This window comes from Salmo trutta, chromosome 5 (assembly GCF_901001165.1).
Source record: "Salmo trutta chromosome 5, fSalTru1.1, whole genome shotgun sequence".
Taxonomy (NCBI): domain Eukaryota; kingdom Metazoa; phylum Chordata; class Actinopteri; order Salmoniformes; family Salmonidae; genus Salmo; species Salmo trutta.
Window position 1 is genome coordinate 1,379,906 of NC_042961.1, and position 20,064 is coordinate 1,399,969.

General features: G+C 44.6%; 1 protein-coding gene across 3 annotated transcripts in view; it reads right to left on the reverse strand.

Annotated features, from left to right (window-relative positions):
- Positions 1–20,064, reverse strand: part of LOC115193496 (exportin-1) — a 90,857-nt gene that overhangs the window by 25,192 nt on the left and 45,601 nt on the right. For all 3 annotated transcript variants that reach the window (XM_029752183.1, XM_029752184.1, XM_029752182.1), the window contains exons 8-20: positions 18,855–18,903; positions 18,191–18,310; positions 14,453–14,581; positions 14,193–14,351; positions 13,438–13,635; positions 12,615–12,753; positions 12,111–12,292; positions 9,424–9,580; positions 8,286–8,449; positions 7,349–7,483; positions 4,519–4,702; positions 4,028–4,134; positions 506–700 (exon numbers count right to left, since the gene is read on the reverse strand). In XM_029752183.1, coding sequence (XP_029608043.1) covers positions 506–700; positions 4,028–4,134; positions 4,519–4,702; positions 7,349–7,483; positions 8,286–8,449; positions 9,424–9,580; positions 12,111–12,292; positions 12,615–12,753; positions 13,438–13,635; positions 14,193–14,351; positions 14,453–14,581; positions 18,191–18,310; positions 18,855–18,903 — 1,918 coding nt within the window. The remainder of the gene's footprint in view (positions 1–505; positions 701–4,027; positions 4,135–4,518; positions 4,703–7,348; positions 7,484–8,285; positions 8,450–9,423; positions 9,581–12,110; positions 12,293–12,614; positions 12,754–13,437; positions 13,636–14,192; positions 14,352–14,452; positions 14,582–18,190; positions 18,311–18,854; positions 18,904–20,064) is intronic.

Sequence of the window (20,064 nt, forward strand, 5' to 3'; positions counted from 1 at the left end):
TGGACTTACTTTGCTGTCATTTTTCTTTTTTCAGAGGGGGGTTACAGGTACAAAAACAATCAAATCAATGCATACAAGGTAACCCGACCCATTCCCCCCCTCAGTCCCCATCCACCCACCCACATCCTCCCTCCCCACCCAGAAACCATGCTTCCTACACCCTCAGATTACAAGGTCGGATTTTCCCATATTCTGTTCCAGTTAAAGCGTTGTTCAGATTCAATTAGATCTGTAGAATTGACTCTTTTAATGTCTAGCTCAGAATATGAGCTTTCCAAAAGTTGTTTATATATTATTGAGATCAGTCCTGTCAGGAACCCAGATCATTTATTTATAAATCACATCATTGGATGTTTTGGTAGTTTGGTTTGTACTTTTGACAAATTTTGCCTACTATGTCAAGGATTTACAGCCATACTGACTTCAACATGTTAAAAGTACATTTTATACATTTTCAAGATGAAAGTTTAGAACAATAGCCACTATTAATAATGCTGATACGTACTTTATTGATCATGTTGAGCGTACATTCGAACACGGCATCGAAGATCTGCGGGATCTCCCCGGTGATGTGTCCGCCCAGCTTGTTGACGATGGTTGCCATGGTGCTGAGGACCTCGGGCTCCCGGGCGGCGGGGACGTTGCGCTGGTAGTCGATGAGAACGGCGTCGAGCAGCGGCGGAACAAAGTTCTCCCCCACCTGGAAGGAAAGAGAGGATGGGATTAACAGACAGATCAACGCGGCAGAGGGAGGAATGTTGTTGTTATGTTCTCACCAGGTTATTGTAGGACAGGACTGAGGTCAGTGTGTGTGTGTTTGTTACTAACGACTAAGTGACCAACACGGTTCCTGGAGTACACACAGGACTGACAAGTACTGCTTTAAACAGTCAGGTTGGACAGTCTAGGGTGTATAAGTCTTTTCTGTCATGTAGTTTTTCATTGAAACACCTCCGCTGTCTTCCATTGGGATATATGTAGTAACAATATATCCTGATATATGTAGTAACAATATATCCTGATACATGCAGTAACAATATATCCTGATATATGTAGTAACAATATATCCTGATATATGTAGTAACAATATATCCTGATATATGTAGTAACAATATATCCTGATACATGCAGTAACAATATATCCTGATACATGCAGTAACAATATATCCTGATACATGCAGTAACAATATATCCTGATACATGTAGTAACAATATATCCTGATATATGTAGTAACAATATATCCTGATACATGCAGTAACAATATATCCTGATACATGTAGTAACAATATATCCTGATACATGTAGTAACAATATATCCTGATATATGTAGTAACAATATATCCTGATACATGTAGTAACAATATATCCTGATACATGTAGTAACAATATATCCTGATATATGTAGTAACAATATATCCTGATACATGTAGTAACAATATATCCTGATACATGTAGTAACACTATATCCTGATACATGTAGTAACACTATATCCTGATACATGTAGTAACACTATATCCTGATACATGTAGTAACACTATATCCTGATACATGTAGTAACACTATATCCTGATACATGTAGTAACAATATATCCTAATACATGTAGTAACACTATATCCTGATACATGTAGTAACAATATATCCTGACACATGTAGTAACAATATATCCTGATACATGTAGTAACAATATATCCTGATATACAGTTAAAGTCAGAAGTTAACATACACCTTGCCCAAATACATTTAAACTCAGTTTTTCACAATTCCTGACATTTAATCCTAGTAAAAATTCCCTGTCTTAGGTCAGTTAGGATCACCAATTTATTTTAAGAATGTGAAATGTCAGAATAATAGTAGAGAGAATGATTTATTTCAGCTTTTATTTCTTTCATCACATTACCAGAAGTTTACATACACTCAATTAGTATTTGGTAGCATTGCCTAAATCTTTTTTAACTTGGGTCAAACGTTTCGGGTAGCCTTCCACAAGCTTCCCACAATAAGTTGGGTGAATTTTGGCCCATTCCTCCTGACAGAGCTGGTGTAACTGAGTCAGGTTTGTAGGCCTCCTTGCTCGCACACGCCTTTTCAGTTCTGCCACACATTTTCTATAGGATTGAGGTAAAGGCTTTGTGATGGCCACTCCAACACCTTGACTTTGTTGTCCTTAAGCCATTTTGCCACAACTTTGGAAGTATGCTTGGGGTCATTGTCCATTTGGAAGACCCATTTGCGACCAAGCTTTATCTTCCTGACTGATGTCTTGAGATGTTGCTTCAATATATCCACATCATTTTCCTACCTCATGATGCCATCTATTTTGTGAAGTGTACCAGTCCCTCCTGCAGCAAAGCACCCCCACAACATGATGCTGCCACCCCCGTGCTTCACAGTTGGGATGGTGTTCTTCAGCTTGCAAGCCTCACCATTTTTCCTCCAAACATAACAATGGTCAATATGGCCAAACAGTTCTATTTTTGTTTCATTACACCAGAGGACATTTCTCCAAAAAGTACGATCTTTGTCCCCATGTGCAGTTGCAAACCGTAGTCTGACTTTTTTTATGGCGGTTTTGGAGTAGTGACTTCTTCCTTGCTGAGTGGCCTTTCAGGTTATGTCGATATAGGACTCGTTTTACTGTGGATATAGATACTTTTGTACCTGTTTCATCCAGCATCTTCACAAGGTCCTTTGCTGTTGTTCTGGGATTGATTTGCACTTTTCGCACCAAAGTATGTTCATCTCTAGAAGACAGAATGCGTCTCCTTCCTGAGCGGTATGACGGCTGCGTGGTCCCATGGTGTTTATACTTGCGTACTATTGTTTGTACAGATGAATGTGGTACCTTCAGGTGTTTGGAAATTGCTCCCAAGGATGAACCAGACTTGTGGAGGTCTACAATTTATTTTCTGAGGTCTTGGTTGATTTCTTTTGATTTTCCCATGATGTCAAGCAAAGAGGCACTGAGTTTGAATGTAGGCCTTGAAATACATCCACAGGTACACCTCAAATTATGTCAATTAGCCTATCAGAAGCTTCTAAAGCCATGACATCGTTTTCTGGAATTTTCCAAGCTGTTTAAAGGCACAGTCAACTTGGTGTATGTAAACTTCTGACCCACTGGAATTGTGATACAGTGAATTATAAGTGAAATAATCTGTCTGTAAACAATTGTTGTAAAAATGACTTGTGTCATGCACAAAGTAGACGTCCTAACCGACTTGCCAAAACTATAGTTTGTGAACAAGAAATGTGTGGAGTGGTTGAAAAACGAGTTTTAAGGACTCCAACCTAAGTGTATGTTAACTTCCCACTTCAACTGTATGTAGTAACAATATATTCTGATACATGTAGTACCAATATCTTCCTGTCAGATGTGTATATATGTGATATATGCAGTACCAATATCTTCCTGTCAGATGTGTATATATGTGATACATGTAGTACCAATATCTTCCTGTCAGATGTGTATATATGTGATATATGTAGTACCAATATCTTCCTGTCAGATGTGTATATATGTGATATATGTATTACCAATATCTTCCTGTCAGATGTGTATATATGTGATATATGCAGTACCAATATCTTCCTGTCAGATGTGTATATATGTGATACATGTAGTACCAATATCTTCCTGTCAGATGTGTATATATGTGATATATGCAGTACCAATATCTTCCTGTCAGATGTGTATATATGTGATACATGTAGTACCAATATCTTCCTGTCAGATGTGTATATATGTGATATATGTAGTACCAATATCTTCCTGTCAGATGTGTATATATGTGATATATGTATTACCAATATCTTCCTGTCAGATGTGTATATATGTGATATATGTAGTACCAATATCTTCCTGTCAGATGTGTATATATCTGATATATGTAGTACCAATATCTTCCTGTCAGATGTGTATATATGTGATATATGTAGTACCAATATCTTCCTGTCAGATGTGTATATATGTGATATATGTAGTACCAATATCTTCCTGTCAGATGTGTATATATGTGTATCTCACCATCTGTGGATCGCTGGATCTGCTAACCCAGCCGGAGATGAGTTTCAGCGTCTCTCTTTTCACCGTCCTCATACTTCTGATCAGGGGCTGTTTCGTCACCATCTCTCCTGAAACGCACAGCGCCAACAGAAGAGACGCATGAGGAAAGGACACACCGCCAAGAGAACAGACGCATGAGGAAAGGACACACCGCCAACAGAAGAGACGCATGAGGAAAGGACACACCGCCAAGAGAACAGACGCATGAGGAAAGGACACACACACACACAGCCCCCAGCCCAGCCCAGCCCAGCCCAGCCCAGCCCAGCCCAGCCCAACCCAGCCCAGCCCATCCCCCAGCCCAGCCCAGCCCACAGCCCAGCCCAGCCCAGCCCACAGCCCAGCCCAACCCAGCCCCCAGCCTAGCCCCCAGCCCAGCCCAGCCCAGCCCAGCCCCCAGCCCAGCCCAGCCCAGCCCAGCCCAGCCCAGCCCCCAAACACCCCGCACTGACCGTTGGTCTGGATGGCTGCGGAGATGTTTTCGCTGAGGCACTTGTAGACGTTGAGCATGTCCAGATAAATGCGTCCTAACTGGATAACGAAGGGGTGTCCCACGGCCTTACAAGCCCGGACGTTGGTCTTCAGGATGCTGCCTAGCTGCTTCACTGTCTCTGGGTCCTTCAGAATGTCCACGTTCTAACAGAGGGGAGTCAATCAATCACATGTCATTTATTAAGACCTTCTTACATCAGCAGATGTCATAAAGTTCTGTACAGAAACCCAGCCTAAACAGCAAACCCCAGACAGCAAGTAATGCAGATGTAGAAGCACGGTGGCTAGGAAAAACTCCCTGGACAGCAGGAACCTAGGAAGAAACCTAGAGAGGTACCAGGCTCTGAGGGGTGGCCAGTCCTCTCCTGGCTGTACTGGGTAGAGATTTAAGAGAAGGGTACTTTAGTGATCATGAGACTGAAATGTGAATGGACGGAGTTAAAACATGACAATAATAATGGGGTTGACTAGAGAAGAAACATATATGATGAGCCTGTTTATTCATTCTGATTATATTGAGTTTAATAATGCCAATAAGCTGCAACAGCTATTCTTCTTCCTGGGGTCCGCAAAGAACAAAACAATCATTTACAATCAATAACCTCAATGGAGAATACTTTTATCAGTTCAGGATTAAACTTTATCTGTGTCCAGGACAAATAGCCCATAAAGACAGCTGGACATCATTAGAGAGAAAATAGATTTTGTATATTCAGTTTCCCAGGTGTGTGGGTGACTTGATCAGGGTTATTGATCAGGGTTATTGATCAGACTGAAACGTGAATGGGTTAAGTTAATAATCTTTCACTGCAGTGGACTAAATCAGGGTCACAGAAGACTGAAATATAACAAAACTGTTTGACATAGAAACATCAGATTTTCTGGGTTTTTTTTATATATTTTTATTTATGCAACTTATTAATTAGGAAATTATGAAAAATATGAATAACATACCAGCCATGAGGCCACTAGGTGATTTGACTACAGGAAAGGGGTAGCTACTACAGGTCTTTGACTACAGGAAAGGGGTAGCTACTACAGGTCTTTGACTACAGGAAAGGGGTAGTTACTACAGGTCTTTGACTACAGGAAAGGGGTAGTTACTACAGGTCTTTGACTACAGGAAAGGGGTAGCTACTACAGGTCTTTGACTACAGGAAAGGGGTAACTACTACAGGTCTTTGACTACAGGAAAGGGGCAGTTACTACAGGTCTTTGACTACAGGAAAGGGGTAACTACTACAGGTCTTTGACTACAGGAAAGGGGTAACTACTACAGGTCTTTGACTACAGGAAAGGGGTAGCTACTACAGGTCTTTGACTACAGGAAAGGGGTAGTTACTACAGGTCTTTGACTACAGGAAAGGGGTAGTTACTACAGGTCTTTGACTACAGGAAAGGGGTAGCTACTACAGGTATTTGACTACAGGAAAGGGGTAACTACTACAGGTCTTTGACTACAGGAAAGGGGTAGTTACTACAGGTCTTTGACTACAGGAAAGGGGTAGCTACTACAGGTCTTTGACTACAGGAAAGGGGTAGTTACTACAGGTCTTTCACTACAGGAAAGGGGTAGTTACTACAGGTCTTTGACTACAGGAAAGGGGTAGCTACTACAGGTCTTTGACTACAGGAAAGGGGTAGCTACTACAGGTCTTTGACTACAGGAAAGGGGTAACTACTACAGGTCTTTGACTACAGGAAAGGGGTAGCTACTACAGGTCTTTGACTACAGGAAAGGGGTAACTACTGCAGGTCTTTGACTACAGGAAAGGGGTAGCTACTACAGGTCTTTGACTACAGGAAAGGGGTAACTACTACAGGTCTTTGACTACAGGAAAGGGGTAGCTACTACAGGTCTTTGACTACAGGAAAGGGGTAGTTACTACAGGTCTTTGACTACAGGAAAGGGGTAGCTACTACAGGTCTTTGACTACAGGAAAGGGGTAGCTACTACAGGTCTTTGACTACCTTTGACTACAGGAAAGGGGTAGCTACTACAGGTCTTTGACTACAGGAAAGGGGTAGCTACTACAGGTCTTTGACTACAGGAAAGGGGTAGTTACTACAGGTTTTTGACTACAGGAAAGGGGTAGCTACTACAGGTCTTTGACTACAGGAAAGGAGTAGTTACTACAGGTCTTTGACTACAGGAAAAGGGTAGCTACTACAGGTCTTTCTGTGACCTGGGGTTCTCCAGCAGCTGAACACATGTACATAACAGTCCTGACCTGGGTTTCAATCAGACACACTGCTCTTCTGAACAACTCTCTCCCTCCATCCTGTCTTACTCACTGTCCTATCCAGTCACGTTCTCACTGGGCGATTTTAGCTTACTTACAAAACATGTACAAAATATGAAATGAATGATCACAGAGGGAATAGATTGATCATTACAGGAGTGAATAGATTGATTATTACAGGAGTGAATAGATTGATTATTACAGGAGTGAATAGATTGATTATTACAGGAGTGAATAGATTGATTATTACAGGAGTGAATAGATTGATCATTACAGGAGTGAATAGATTGATCATTACAGGAGTGAATAGATTGATCATTACAGGAGTGAATAGATTGATCATTACAGGAGTGAATAGACTGATTATTACAGGAGTGAATAGATTGATTATTACAGGAGTGAATAGATTGATTATTACAGGAGTGAATAGATTGATTATTACAGGAGTGAATAGATTGATTATTACAGGAGTGAATAGATTGATTATTACAGGAGTGAATAGATTGATCATTACAGGAGTAAATAGATTATTACAGGAGTGACGTACCTTGGTGGCCTGTTGAATGATGCTGTCCCACACCTGGTTAGGTAGTAACATGTATTTCTCTATGATATGCTCTTGTACTGCCTGGTCTGTCTGGGCTCCGATCATATACCCCACGGCCTCGTAGAACGTATGAACCTGCACAACACACACAGATACATGTGACATAACATATACATACACAAATACTACATTCTGCTCTGAGTCAGCGTGATGCTTCTCAGTAGACAGAGATAGATACACAAATACTAGATTCTGCTCTGAGTCAGCGTGATGCTTCTCAGTAGACAGAGATAGATACACAAATACTACATTCTGCTCTGAGTCAGCGTGATGCTTCTCAGTAGACAGAGATAGATACACAAATACTAGATTCTCCTCTGAGTCAGCGTGATGCTTCTCAGTAGACAGAGATAGATACACAAATACTAGATTCTGCTCTGAGTCAGCGTGACGCTTCTCAGTGGACAGAGAGATCAAGTCCCATCTAGTCAGTGTGTTTCTACAGCTTGGTACGAACACACAAACATAACATCAGCACTGAGGGATGGTCGAGGTTTGTAACTTTTGTCAGCGTTAGTAATAACGAACACAGATACAAGAAACAGTGAAAGACAATCTGGGTTTTATTGGTTAGACTGGAAATGCTAAAATGTTCTGAATCCCAGCGCTTTTTCAGTAGACATGACAGTAGACATGACAGTAGACATGACAGTCCTCTCTACTCAATCCATTTCTACAGCTTGGTATGTGTTCGAACCCATTTCAACAGGCCCTAATACACGCCTTTTAGTTTTGGTTGAGTGAATGACAGAAATATTGTCCTCTCTAGTCAGTGCATTTCTAGGGCCTGAGGCTGACCTATCCGTTGGGGTTAAAGGTCATGATGATGGAGTTGATGTTGTTGAGGATCTCGTCGCGCATGTGCGTGTGTGTGTACCTGTTGTGGCTGCAGGTCACAGATGATGGTGTTGATGTTGTTGAGGATCTCGTCGATGAAGGGCATCACCTCGCCCACCTGCACCTGGACAAAATGGCGACGGCACTTCTGGGCGATCTTGATGAAAGTGTCACACGCCATATCCTGTACCCCATCATGGGTCTCTGAGAGGGGGAGGGAGGGAGGGAGGGAGGGAGGGAAGGAAGGAGGGAGGGGGTGAGACAGGCTGGAAAACACACATCTCACCTCTGTACACCAGTTATTCAGATAGTTAGTTCTCTCACCTCTGTACACCAGTTATACAGACAGAGTTAGTTCTCTCACCTCTGTACACCAGTTATACAGATAGTTAGTTCTCTCACCTCTGTACACCAGTTATACAGATAGTTAGTTCTCTCACCTCTGTACACCAGTTATACAGATAGTTAGTTCTCTCACCTCTGTACACCAGTTATACAGACAGAGTTAGTTCTCTCACCTCTGTACACCAGTTATACAGATAGTTAGTTCTCTCACCTCTGTACACCAGTTATACAGACAGAGTTAGTTCTCTCACCTCTGTACACCAGTTATACAGATAGTTAGTTCTCTCACCTCTGTACACCAGTTATACAGACAGAGTTAGTTCTCTCACCTCTGTACACCAGTTATACAGATAGTTAGTTCTCTCACCTCTGTACACCAGTTATACAGATAGTTAGTTCTCTCACCTCTGTACACCAGTTATACAGATAGTTAGTTCTCTCACCTCTGTACACCAGTTATACAGACAGAGTTAGTTCTCTCACCTCTGTACACCAGTTATACAGATAGTTAGTTCTCTCACCTCTGTACACCAGTTATACAGACAGAGTTAGTTCTCTCACCTCTGTACACCAGTTATACAGATAGTTAGTTCTCTCACCTCTGTACACCAGTTATACAGACAGAGTTAGTTCTCTCACCTCTGTACACCAGTTATACAGATAGTTAGTTCTCTCACCTCTGTACACCAGTTATACAGACAGAGTTAGTTCTCTCACCTCTGTACACCAGTTATACAGACAGAGTTAGTTCTCTCACCTCTGTACACCAGTTATACAGATAGTTAGTTCTCTCACCTCTGTACACCAGTTATACAGATAGTTGGTTCTCTCACCGTGCATGAACTCAAAGAGTTTATTGACGACAGTCTTGAGGAACTTCCAGTGGGCTCTGAGGAAGCGAGGGTACTGGCCCACGATGTACATGATATTGGAGGCAATGATGGCCTTATTGTCCTTCCCCCTCTTCTGTTCACACAGACCCAGCAGATCCTACACACACACACACACACACACACACACACACACACACACACACACACACACACACACACACAGAATCCCAACTCAGTTAGACAGATGGATAACAGACAGATGGATACCAGAGAGTCTTTGGACAACAGATGAGCGATATGTTCATCCTTGAGGTCCAGTGTGTCCAGAGGCTGTTTTACCCCCCACATCTTTCCTCCTGCACCTCCTGCATCTCTGTCACATTGTTCATCAGCTCAACTAAATATCCACCAAACAAACTCCCATTCTTCTCCTTCTCCTAGAGAGAAAGATTCAGCTCAACATTCTCCTAGAGAGAAAGATTCAGCTCAATATTCTCCCAGAGAGAAAGATTCAGCTCAACATTCTCCTAGAGAGAAAGATTCAGCTCAACATTCTCCTAGAGAGAAAGATTCAGCTCAACATTCTCCTAGAGAGAAAGATTCAGCTCAACATTCTCCTGAAGAGAAAGATTCAGCTCAACATTCTCCTAGAGAGAAAGATTCAGCTCAACATTCTCCTAGAGAGAAAGATTCAGCTCAACATTCTCCCAAAGAGAAGGATTCAGCTCAACATTCTCCTAAAGAGAAAGATTCAGCTCAACATTCTCCTGAAGAGAAAGATTCAGCTCAACATTCTCCCGAAGAGAAAGATTCAGCTCAACATTCTCCCGAAGAGAAAGATTCAGCTCAACATTCTCCTGGAGAGAAAGATTCGCCTCAACATTCTCCCGAAGAGAAAGATTCAGCTCAACATTCTCCTGAAGAGAAAGATTCAGCTCAACATTCTCCCAGAGAGAAAGATTCAGCTCAACATTCTCCTGGAGAGAAAGATTCAGGTCAACATTCTCCTAGAAAGAAAGATTCAGCTCAACATTCTCCCGAAGAGAAAGATTCTGCTCAACATTCTCCTACAGAGAAAGATTCAGCTCAACATTCTCCTGAAGAGAAAGATTCAGCTCAACATTCTCCCGAAGAGAAAGATTCTGCTCAACATTCTCCCGAAGAGAAAGATTCAGCTCAACATTCTCCTGAAGAGAAAGATTCTGCTCAACATTCTACAAGAAAGAAAGATTCAGCTCAACATTCTCCTGGAGAGAAAGATTCAGCTCAACATTCTCCTAGAAAGAAAGATTCAGCTCAACATTCTCCCGAAGAGAAAGATTCTGCTCAACATTCTCCTACAGAGAAAGATTCAGCTCAACATTCTCCTGAAGAGAAAGATTCAGCTCAACATTCTCCCGAAGAGAAAGATTCAGCTCAACATTCTCCCGAAGAGAAAGATTCTGCTCAACATTCTCCTGAAGAGAAAGATTCTGCTCAACATTCTCCTAGAAAGAAAGATTCAGCTCAACATTCTCCTGAAGAGAAAGATTCAGCTCAACATTCTCCTAGAGAGAAAGATTCAGCTCAACATTTTCCTGAAGAGAAAGATTCAGCTCAACATTCTCCCAAAGAGAAAGATTCAGCTCAACATTCTCCTGGAGAGAAAGATTCAGCTCAACATTCTCCTAGAAAGAAAGATTCAGCTCAACATTCTCCCGAAGAGAAAGATTCAGCTCAACATTCTCCCGAAGAGAAAGATTCAGCTCAACATTCTCCTGGAGAGAAAGATTCAGCTCAACATTCTCCCGAAGAGAAAGATTCAGCTCAACATTCTCCTGAAGAGAAAGATTCAGCTCAACATTCTCCCAGAGAGAAAGATTCAGCTCAACATTCTCCCGGAGAGAAAGATTCAGCTCAACATTCTCCTGAAGAGAAAGATTCAGCTCAACATTCTCCCAGAGAGAAAGATTCAGCTCAACATTCTCCTGGAGAGAAAGATTCAGCTCAACATTCTCCCAGAGAGAAAGATTCAGCTCAACATTCTCCTGAAGAGAAAGATTCAGCTCAACATTCTCCTAGAGAGAAAGATTCAGCTCAACATTCTCCCAGAGAGAAAGATTCAGCTCAACATTCTCCTGAAGAGAAAGATTCAGCTCAACATTTTCCTGAAGAGAAACATTCAGCTCAACATTCTCCCAGAGAGAAAGATTCAGCTCAACATTCTCCTGGAGAGAAAGATTCAGCTCAACATTCTCCTAGAAAGAAAGATTCAGCTCAACATTCTCCCGAAGAGAAAGATTCTGCTCAACATTCTTCCAGAGAGAAAGATTCTGCTCAACATTCTCCTAGAGAGAAAGATTCAACTCAACATTCTCCTAGAGAGAAAGATTCAGCTCAACATTCTCCCAGAGAGAAAGATGCAGCTCAACATTCTCCTGAAGAGAAAGATTCAGCTCAACATTCTCCCAGAGAGAAAGATTCTGCTCAACATTCTCCTGAAGAGAAAGATTCAACTCAACATTCTCCTGAAGAGAAAGATTCAGCTCAACATTCTCCTAAAGAGAAAGATTCAACTCAACCTTCTCCTAGAGAGAAAGATTCAGCTCAACATTCTCCTAAAGCCTTCTGGTCATCAACCCTCTACATGAATCCCATTTTACTCTCTCCGTTATACCGCTCTACTTGTCCATAGGTGGCCTCCGTACCTTGATGACGGTAACCAGGAACCTCTTCTCGTCCTCTTCATGCATGGCTCCACTGATGGACCCTATAGCCCAGCACAGTGTGTTGAGGTTCTTCCAGGACCACTCTGTACCGTTCACCTGGTTATGAAGCTTCTCTGTCATTATACGCTCAGTGTCTGCATAGTCCAGATGGGTCAGGTACACTAGAGAGAGAGAGACAGAGAGACAGAAAGACAGAGACAGAGAGACAGAGAGACAGAGAGAGAGAGAGACAGAGAGAGAGAGAGAGAGAGAGAGACAGAGCGAGAGAGAGCGTGAAAGAGAGAGGAGACGATCACAGAGAGTTTAGAGTGTAGATCCACTCAATAGACTATAGTCCTTATTGAACATGTAGTAGTGCTGTACAGTTATGTGATGTCCACAAAGGAAACTGTAGAAAGTAACACACACACTATTCCAAACAGCTGCTGTATCTGGTTCCTGCACTCATCAAGCATCACCCCACCACACACACACCTGCCTTACCCAGTGTCTCTCTCATGTTCTTGTAGAGGTTGATGGAGTCTGTATCCTTCATGAACTCTCGTACCACCTCTCCCTGGTCATTCTCCACCACCAGCACCTCCTCCGGCTTGGCCATGCGGCTCACCATCAGCAGACGCACCTGTTACCAACATCAACAGCCGTCAAGACACACACAGAGACACAGAGAGAGACACACACACAGAGAGACACAGAGAGATAGACAGAGACACAGAGAGAGACACACACACACAGAGAGGGAGACACACACAGAGAGAGAGAGACACACAGACTGACAACACACACTCACTTCATGCCAACAAATTCTTTGGACCACACACACTCTGACCATGTGCCAACAAATTTTCTCTCTCTCGCTCTCTCTCTCGCTCTCTCTCAGACACACAGAGAGGCCTGTCTGTCTGGTCACCTTGGAGAGTACAGGCAGGTAGAGCTGTCTGTCTGTCTGGTCACCTTGGAGAGTACAGGAAGGTAGAGCTGTCTGTCTGTCTGTCTGTCTGTCTGTCTGTCTGTCTGTCTGGTCACCTTGGAGAGTACAGGCAGATAGAGCTGTCTGTCTGTCTGTCTGTCTGTCTGTCTGTCTGTCTGTCTGTCTGTCTGTCTGTCTGTCTGGTCACCTTGGAGAGTACAGGCAGATAGAGCTGTCTGTCTGTCTGTCTGTCTGTCTGTCTGTCTGTCTGTCTGTCTGTCTGTCTGTCTGTCTGTCTGTCTGTCTGTCTGTCTGTCTGTCTGTCTGTCTGTCTGGTCACCTTGGAGAGTACAGGCAGGTAGAGCTGTCTGTCTGTCTGTCTGTCTGTCTGGTCACCTTGGAGAGTACAGGCAGGTAGAGCTGTCTGCGAGGAGGGACATCAAAGTGTTGTGATCCAGACAGTAGGGGGGAGGTGGAGGTGGAGAAGGGACTCTCCCTGTAAAGCTCTGCAGCCAGGTGGTTCCAGTACTCCAGACAGATCTTAAAGATCTCTGTCTCCTCTACCTCAGACACCAGCAGCATGTAGTGGAGAGCCTGGAGGAGAGGAGGGGGAGAGGAGGAGAGAGAGGGGGGAGAGGAGGGGGGAGAGAAGGGGGAGAGGAGGAGAGAGGGGGGAGAGGAGGGGGAGAGGAGGAGAGAGAGGGGGGAGAGGAGGTGGGAGAGGAGGAGAGAGAGGGGGGGGAGAGGGAGGAGAGAAGGAGAGAGAGGGGGGAGAGGGGGATCGAGGGGGGAGAGGAGGAGGGAGGTGGGAGAGAGGGGAGGAGAGGTTACTTTGTTTAATTTGAAGAATCTGTTTTGTATAGTTAATGTTTAGTCCCAGGATGTAAACATGTCCTCTGTCCCACCCAGTCCCAGGATGTAACCATGTCCTCTGTCCCACCCAGTCCCAGGATGTAACCATGTCCTCTGTCCCACCCAGTCCCAGGATGTAACCATGTCCTCTGTCCCACCCAGTCCCAGGATGTAACCATGTCCTCTGTCCCACCCAGTCCCAGGATGTAACCAGTGGGCTTGAATCAACTAAGCCCAGCAGCGTTGAGGAAATGAGAAAAGTGTCGTTTTGGGAGAAACGGTTGTGGTATGTTTCTTACCTCCATGAGCGTCTCTCGGAGGTTGGGCCTCTTCTCGATGAGCTGTCCGTGTTCCTTAAGGAACGTGCAGAGGAACAGGCTGAGGTTCTGGATGAAGTTCTGCTCGTCATCTTTACCGTTGGAATACGCCAGACGAATGTTGGTGTTCAGGGGAAGCATCTGGAGAGGGAGACCACGGAGATTAGGACGATTGACTGGGAAAGTGTGTGTGTGTGTGTGTGTGTGTGTGTGTGTGTGTGTGTGTGTGTGTGTGTGTGTACCTGTTTGAGTTGACACATGGTGAGTGTGAAGAGGTTGACAAACTGCTCCTCGTATTGGCTGACACTGACGCCGGCGATCTCCGTCAGACACTTCAGCGTCACGTTGCGAAACATCGGCACGTTCAGGAACTACACAACCAACCAACCAATCACACGTCATTTATTAATAACCTGTTGTGGATAGGGGGCAGTATTTTCACGGCCGGGTGAAAAAGACCTGCCCGTTTTAATCTGGTCACTATTCTTGCCCAGAAACTAGAATATGCATATAATTAGTAGATTTGGATGGAAAACACTCTAAAGTTTCTAAAACTGTTTGAATGGTGTCTGTGAGTATAACAGAACTCATATGGCAGGCAAAAACCTGAGACAAATCCTAACAGGAAGTGGAAATCTGATGTGTGGAATCACTTTCAAGCCTTTGCCTATGAAACACACAGGGACTGGTTACTCATTTAGCACTTCCTAATGCTTCCACTAGATGTCAACAGTCTTTACAAAGTGGTTTGAGTCTTCTCCGGTAAAAACAGACCGAACGAGAAGGCTGGAAACTTGGTCACAAGCGGATGGCCATTACTACTATGACGCGCGTGCTCGTGGGGACTGTTTTGTACTGAAACGTTTTATAAGACAATGCAATCGTCCGCTTTGAATATTATTGAAGTTCTGATTGAAAAAGGCCCTAAAGATTTATGCTATACAACGTTTGACATGCTTGAACGAACGTAAATAGATTTTTTTTGTACTTTTCGTGGCGAGATGTTCCACGTGCTTCGTGCATTTGGAGTAGCCTACAGAACGCGGAAACGACAAGGAGCTATTTCGAAATAAATGATGAACGTTATCGAACAAAACAACATTTGTTGTGGACCTAGGATTCCTGGAAGTGCCTTCTGATGAAGATTATCAAAGGTAAGTGAATATTTCTAATACTATTTATGATTGTAGATGGTTCCAAGACGGTGCTGGTCTGTATCGCCTGATGTATTTTTCTGACCACAGTACTCAGATTATTGCAAAGTGTGATTTCCCAGTAAAGTTATTTTGAAATCTGGCAATGCGGTTGCGTTCACGAGATGTTAATCTATAAATCTTTGAATGACGATATTATATTTTACCAATGTTTTCGAATAGTAATTCTGTAAATTGTAGCGCTGATTCTCCGCCGGTATTGGAGGGAAAATATTTTTCTGAACATCACGCGCCAATGTAAAATGCTGTTTTTGGATATAAATATGAACTTGATAGAACAAAAAATGCATGTATTGTGTAACATAATGTCCTAGGAGTGTCATCTGATGAAGATTGTCAAAGGTTAGTGCATCATTTTAGCTGGTTTTCTGCTTTCGGTGACGCCTGTCTTTGCATTGAAAATAGCTGTGTCAATGTCTTGTCAATGTACTGTCCTAACATAATCTAACTTTATGCTTTCGCCGTAAAGCCTTTTTGAAATCGGACAATGTGGTTAGATTAAGGAGATGTTTATCTTTCAAAGGGTGTAAAATAGTTGTATGTTTGAGAAATTTGAATTATGACATTTTGTTGTTTTCAAATTTGGCGCTCTGATTTTCCACTGGCTGCACGGTGACGTCCCGCTGGCCCAGACAGGCTATTAACACCTTCTTACATCAGCAGATGTCATAAAGTTCTGTACAGAAACCCAGCCTAAACAGCAAACCCCAGACAGCAAGCAATGCAGATGTAGAAGCACGGTGGCTAGGAAAAACTCCCTGGACAGCAGGAACCTAGGAAGAAACCTAGAGAGGAACCAGGCTCTGAGGGGTGGCCAGTCCTCTCCTGGCTGTACTGGGTAGAGAGGAACCAGGCTCTGAGGGGTGACCAGTCCTCTACTGGCTGTACTGGGTAGAGAGGAACCAGGCTCTGAGGGGTGGCCAGTCCTCTCCTGGCTGTACTGGGTAGAGAGGAACCAGGCTCTGAGGGGTGGCCAGTCCTCTCCTGGCTGTACTGGGTAGAGAGGAACCAGGCTCTGAGGGGTGGCCAGTCCTCTCCTGGCTGTACTGGGTAGAGAGGAACCAGGCTCTGAGGGGTGGCCAGTCCTCTCCTGGCTGTACTGGGTAGAGAGGAACCAGGCTCTGAGGGGTGGCCAGTCCTCTCCTGGCTGTACTGGGTAGAGAGGAACCAGGCTCTGAGGGGTGGCCAGTCCTCTCCTGGCTGTACTGGGTAGAGAGGAACCAGGCTCTGAGGGGTGACCAGTCCTCTCCTGGCTGTACTGGGTAGAGAGGAACCAGGCTCTGAGGGGTGACCAGTCCTCTACTGGCTGTACTGGGTAGAGAGGAACCAGGCTCTGAGGGGTGACCAGTCCTCTCCTGGCTGTACTGGGTAGAGAGGAACCAGGCTCTGAGGGGTGGCCAGTCCTCTCCTGGCTGTACTGGGTAGAGAGGAACCAGGCTCTGAGGGGTGGCCAGTCCTCTCCTGGCTGTACAGGGTAGAGAGGAACCAGGCTCTGAGGGGTGACCAGTCCTCTCCTGGCTGTACTGGGTAGAGAGGAACCAGGCTCTGAGGGGTGGCCAGTCCTCTCCTGGCTGTACTGGGTAGAGAGGAACCAGGCTCTGAGGGGTGGCCAGTCCTCTCCTGGCTGTACTGGGTAGAGAGGAACCAGGCTCTGAGGGGTGACCAGTCCTCTACTGGCTGTACTGGGTAGAGAGGAACCAGGCTCTGAGGGGTGGCCAGTCCTCTCCTGGCTGTACTGGGTAGAGAGGAACCAGGCTCTGAGGGGTGGCCAGTCCTCTCCTGGCTGTACTGGGTAGAGAGGAACCAGGCTCTGAGGGGTGACCAGTCCTCTCCTGGCTGAATGCTCCCAGAAATGTATTTATAAAAGAGGAAACCCTTATCTTCTCCATTAACTGTCCAGGGTTGTATTCATTAGGCGCCAAACAGAAGAAAACAGACTGAAACGCTTGTTTTCCGTTGCAACATGTTTTGCTACGATCGGTGTGCTTGACCTGGAGAATACGGCCCACGTGTTGGCGAGAGAGGTCCTAAAACAAGCCCTAGTCCAGGGCTTCCCAAACTCAGTCCTCTGGACCCCAAGGGGTGCAGGTTTTAGCCCCTAACACTACACAGCTGATTCTAATCATTAAAGATGGATGATTAGTTGATTATTTGAGTCAGCTGTGTAGTGTTAGGGCCAAATGTTCACCCCTTTGGGACCCCAGGACTGAGTTTGAGAAACACTGCCCTACACTCTAAAAAGGATTGGTATCTGCAATACGGCTATAGCTTTAACTTGTCCTCTGTTAGGCTAGATGGAAACTATCCAATCCTTTCACACATAGCTATCTAGCTACACAAGGGCCTAGGAAACAGGTTGATTTAGACCAGGGCAGTAAACTAGACATGGGATGTGAACACACACACAGCGAGAGAGAGACAAAGAGAGAGAGACAGAGACAGAGAGACAGAGAGAGACAGAGACAGAGAGAGAGAGACAGAGAGCCAGAGACAGAGACCGAGAGCGAGAGACAGAGAGCCAGAGACAGAGAGCCAGAGACAGAGAGCCAGAGACAGAGAGAGACAGAGACCGAGAGCCAGAGACAGAGAGCCAGAGACAGAGAGCCAGAGACAGAGAGAGACAGAGAGCCAGAGACAGAGAGAGAGCCAGAGACAGAGAGAGACAGAGAGAGAGCGAGACAGAGAGAGAGCGAGACAGAGACAGAGAGAGAGCGAGACAGAGACAGAGACAGAGAGAGACAGAGACAGACAGAGAGAGGTATCTACCTTGTAGACGAGTGTGCTGATGAGTTTGGTCTCAAAAATGTACCCCAGAGGAATCCAGTTGAGAAACCTCAGCAGCGTTTCTAGAGTGGCGTGGACCAGTGGTGCATTCTGGGAATTCTCCTGGAGAACAGAACACACAGGGGGGAAACATTGACGACCAAATAACAACAGTGGAGGAGAGATGAGGAAAAGTGCCATTGATGTTCATGTCCTCTGTAACTCAGTTGGTAGAGCACGGAGCTTGTAACACCAGGGTAGTGGGTTTGATTCCCGGGACCACCCATATATAATATGTATGCAGCTTGACTGTAAGTCTCTCTGGATAAAAGCGTCTGCTAAATGGCATATATTATTTAAGCAATAAGACCCGAGGGGTTGTGGTATATGGCCAATACTCCACGGCTAAGGGCTGCTCTTAGGCACGACACAACGTGGAGTGCCTGGATGCAGCCATTAGCCGCGGTATATTGGCCATATACCACAAACCCCCAAGGTGCTTTATTGCTATTATAAACTGGTTACCAGCATAATTAGAACAGTAAAAATACATGTTGTCATAGCCGTGGTATACACAGCTTTCAGACAAAAAGCATTCAGGGATCAAACCACCCAGTTTATAATATATTCTAAACTGGTCTGAGGTAAAGGAAGAGGCTTCACGTACCATGACAAACTGGCAGAGCTGGAATATCTGGGAGAATTCGTTACACATGCTGAAAGAGAGACAGTGAGAGTTACGACAGAGTCAGGATTTTATTTCCATTTTCAGGGTCACAGGAAGACAGCATAGCTCACACCAGACAAATACAACTCATGCCAGTTCTGTGGTGCAGACATTCTTGCCTATTGATTGTGGTGAGAGTTTATCAGTCTCTGAGATATGTAGGGCATCATCACTGTCTGAGGTGCAGACCAGGGGCGCGTTCCAGGTGGTCTTTACTGCAGTCACGCTGCACTGCTGATCAATCTCAGGATCCACATTGATATGAAACTGCTACCAGGAAGCAGTCACAGTGCACATATCAGAACACCACAACGTTTTAAGATCTAGTCTTTTCTCAGCTATACTAACAGCTTTTGGTAGAGCAGGGTGCTAACAGCTTTTGGTAGAGCCTGGTACTAACAGCTTTTGGTAGAGCAGGGTGCTAACAGCTTTTGGTAGAGCAGGGTACTAACAGCTTTTAGTAGAGCAGGGTACTAACAGCTTTTGGTAGAGCAGGGTGCTAACAGCTTTTGGTAGAGGAGGGTACTAACAGCTTTTGGTAGAGCCTGGTACTAACAGCTTTTGGTAGAGCAGGGTGCTAACAGCTTTTAGTAGAGCAGGGTACTAACAGCTTTTGGTAGAGCAGGGTACTAACAGCTTTTGGTAGAGCAGGGTGCTAACAGCTTTTGGTAGAGCAGGGTGCTAACAGCTTTTGGTAGAGCCTGGTACTAACAGCTTTTGGTAGAGCAGGGTACTATCAGCTTTTGGTAGAGCAGGGTACTAACAGCTTTTGGTAGAGCAGGGTGCTAACAGCTTTTGGTAGAGCAGGGTACTAACAGCTTTTGGTAGAGCAGGGTGCTAACAGCTTTTGGTAGAGCCTGGTACTAACAGCTTTTGGTAGAGGAGGGTACTAACAGCTTTTGGTAGAGGAGGGTACTAACAGCTTTTGGTAGAGCCTAGTGCTAACAGCTTTTGGTAGAGCAGGGTGCTAACAGCTTTTGGTAGAGCAGGGTGCAAACAGCTTTTGGTAGAGCAGGGTGCAAACAGCTTTTGGTAGAGCCTAGTGCTAACAGCTTTTGGTAGAGCAGGGTACTAACAGCTTTTAGTAGAGCAGGGTGCTAACAGCTTTTGGTAGAGCAGGGTACTAACAGCTTTTGGTAGAGCAGGGTGC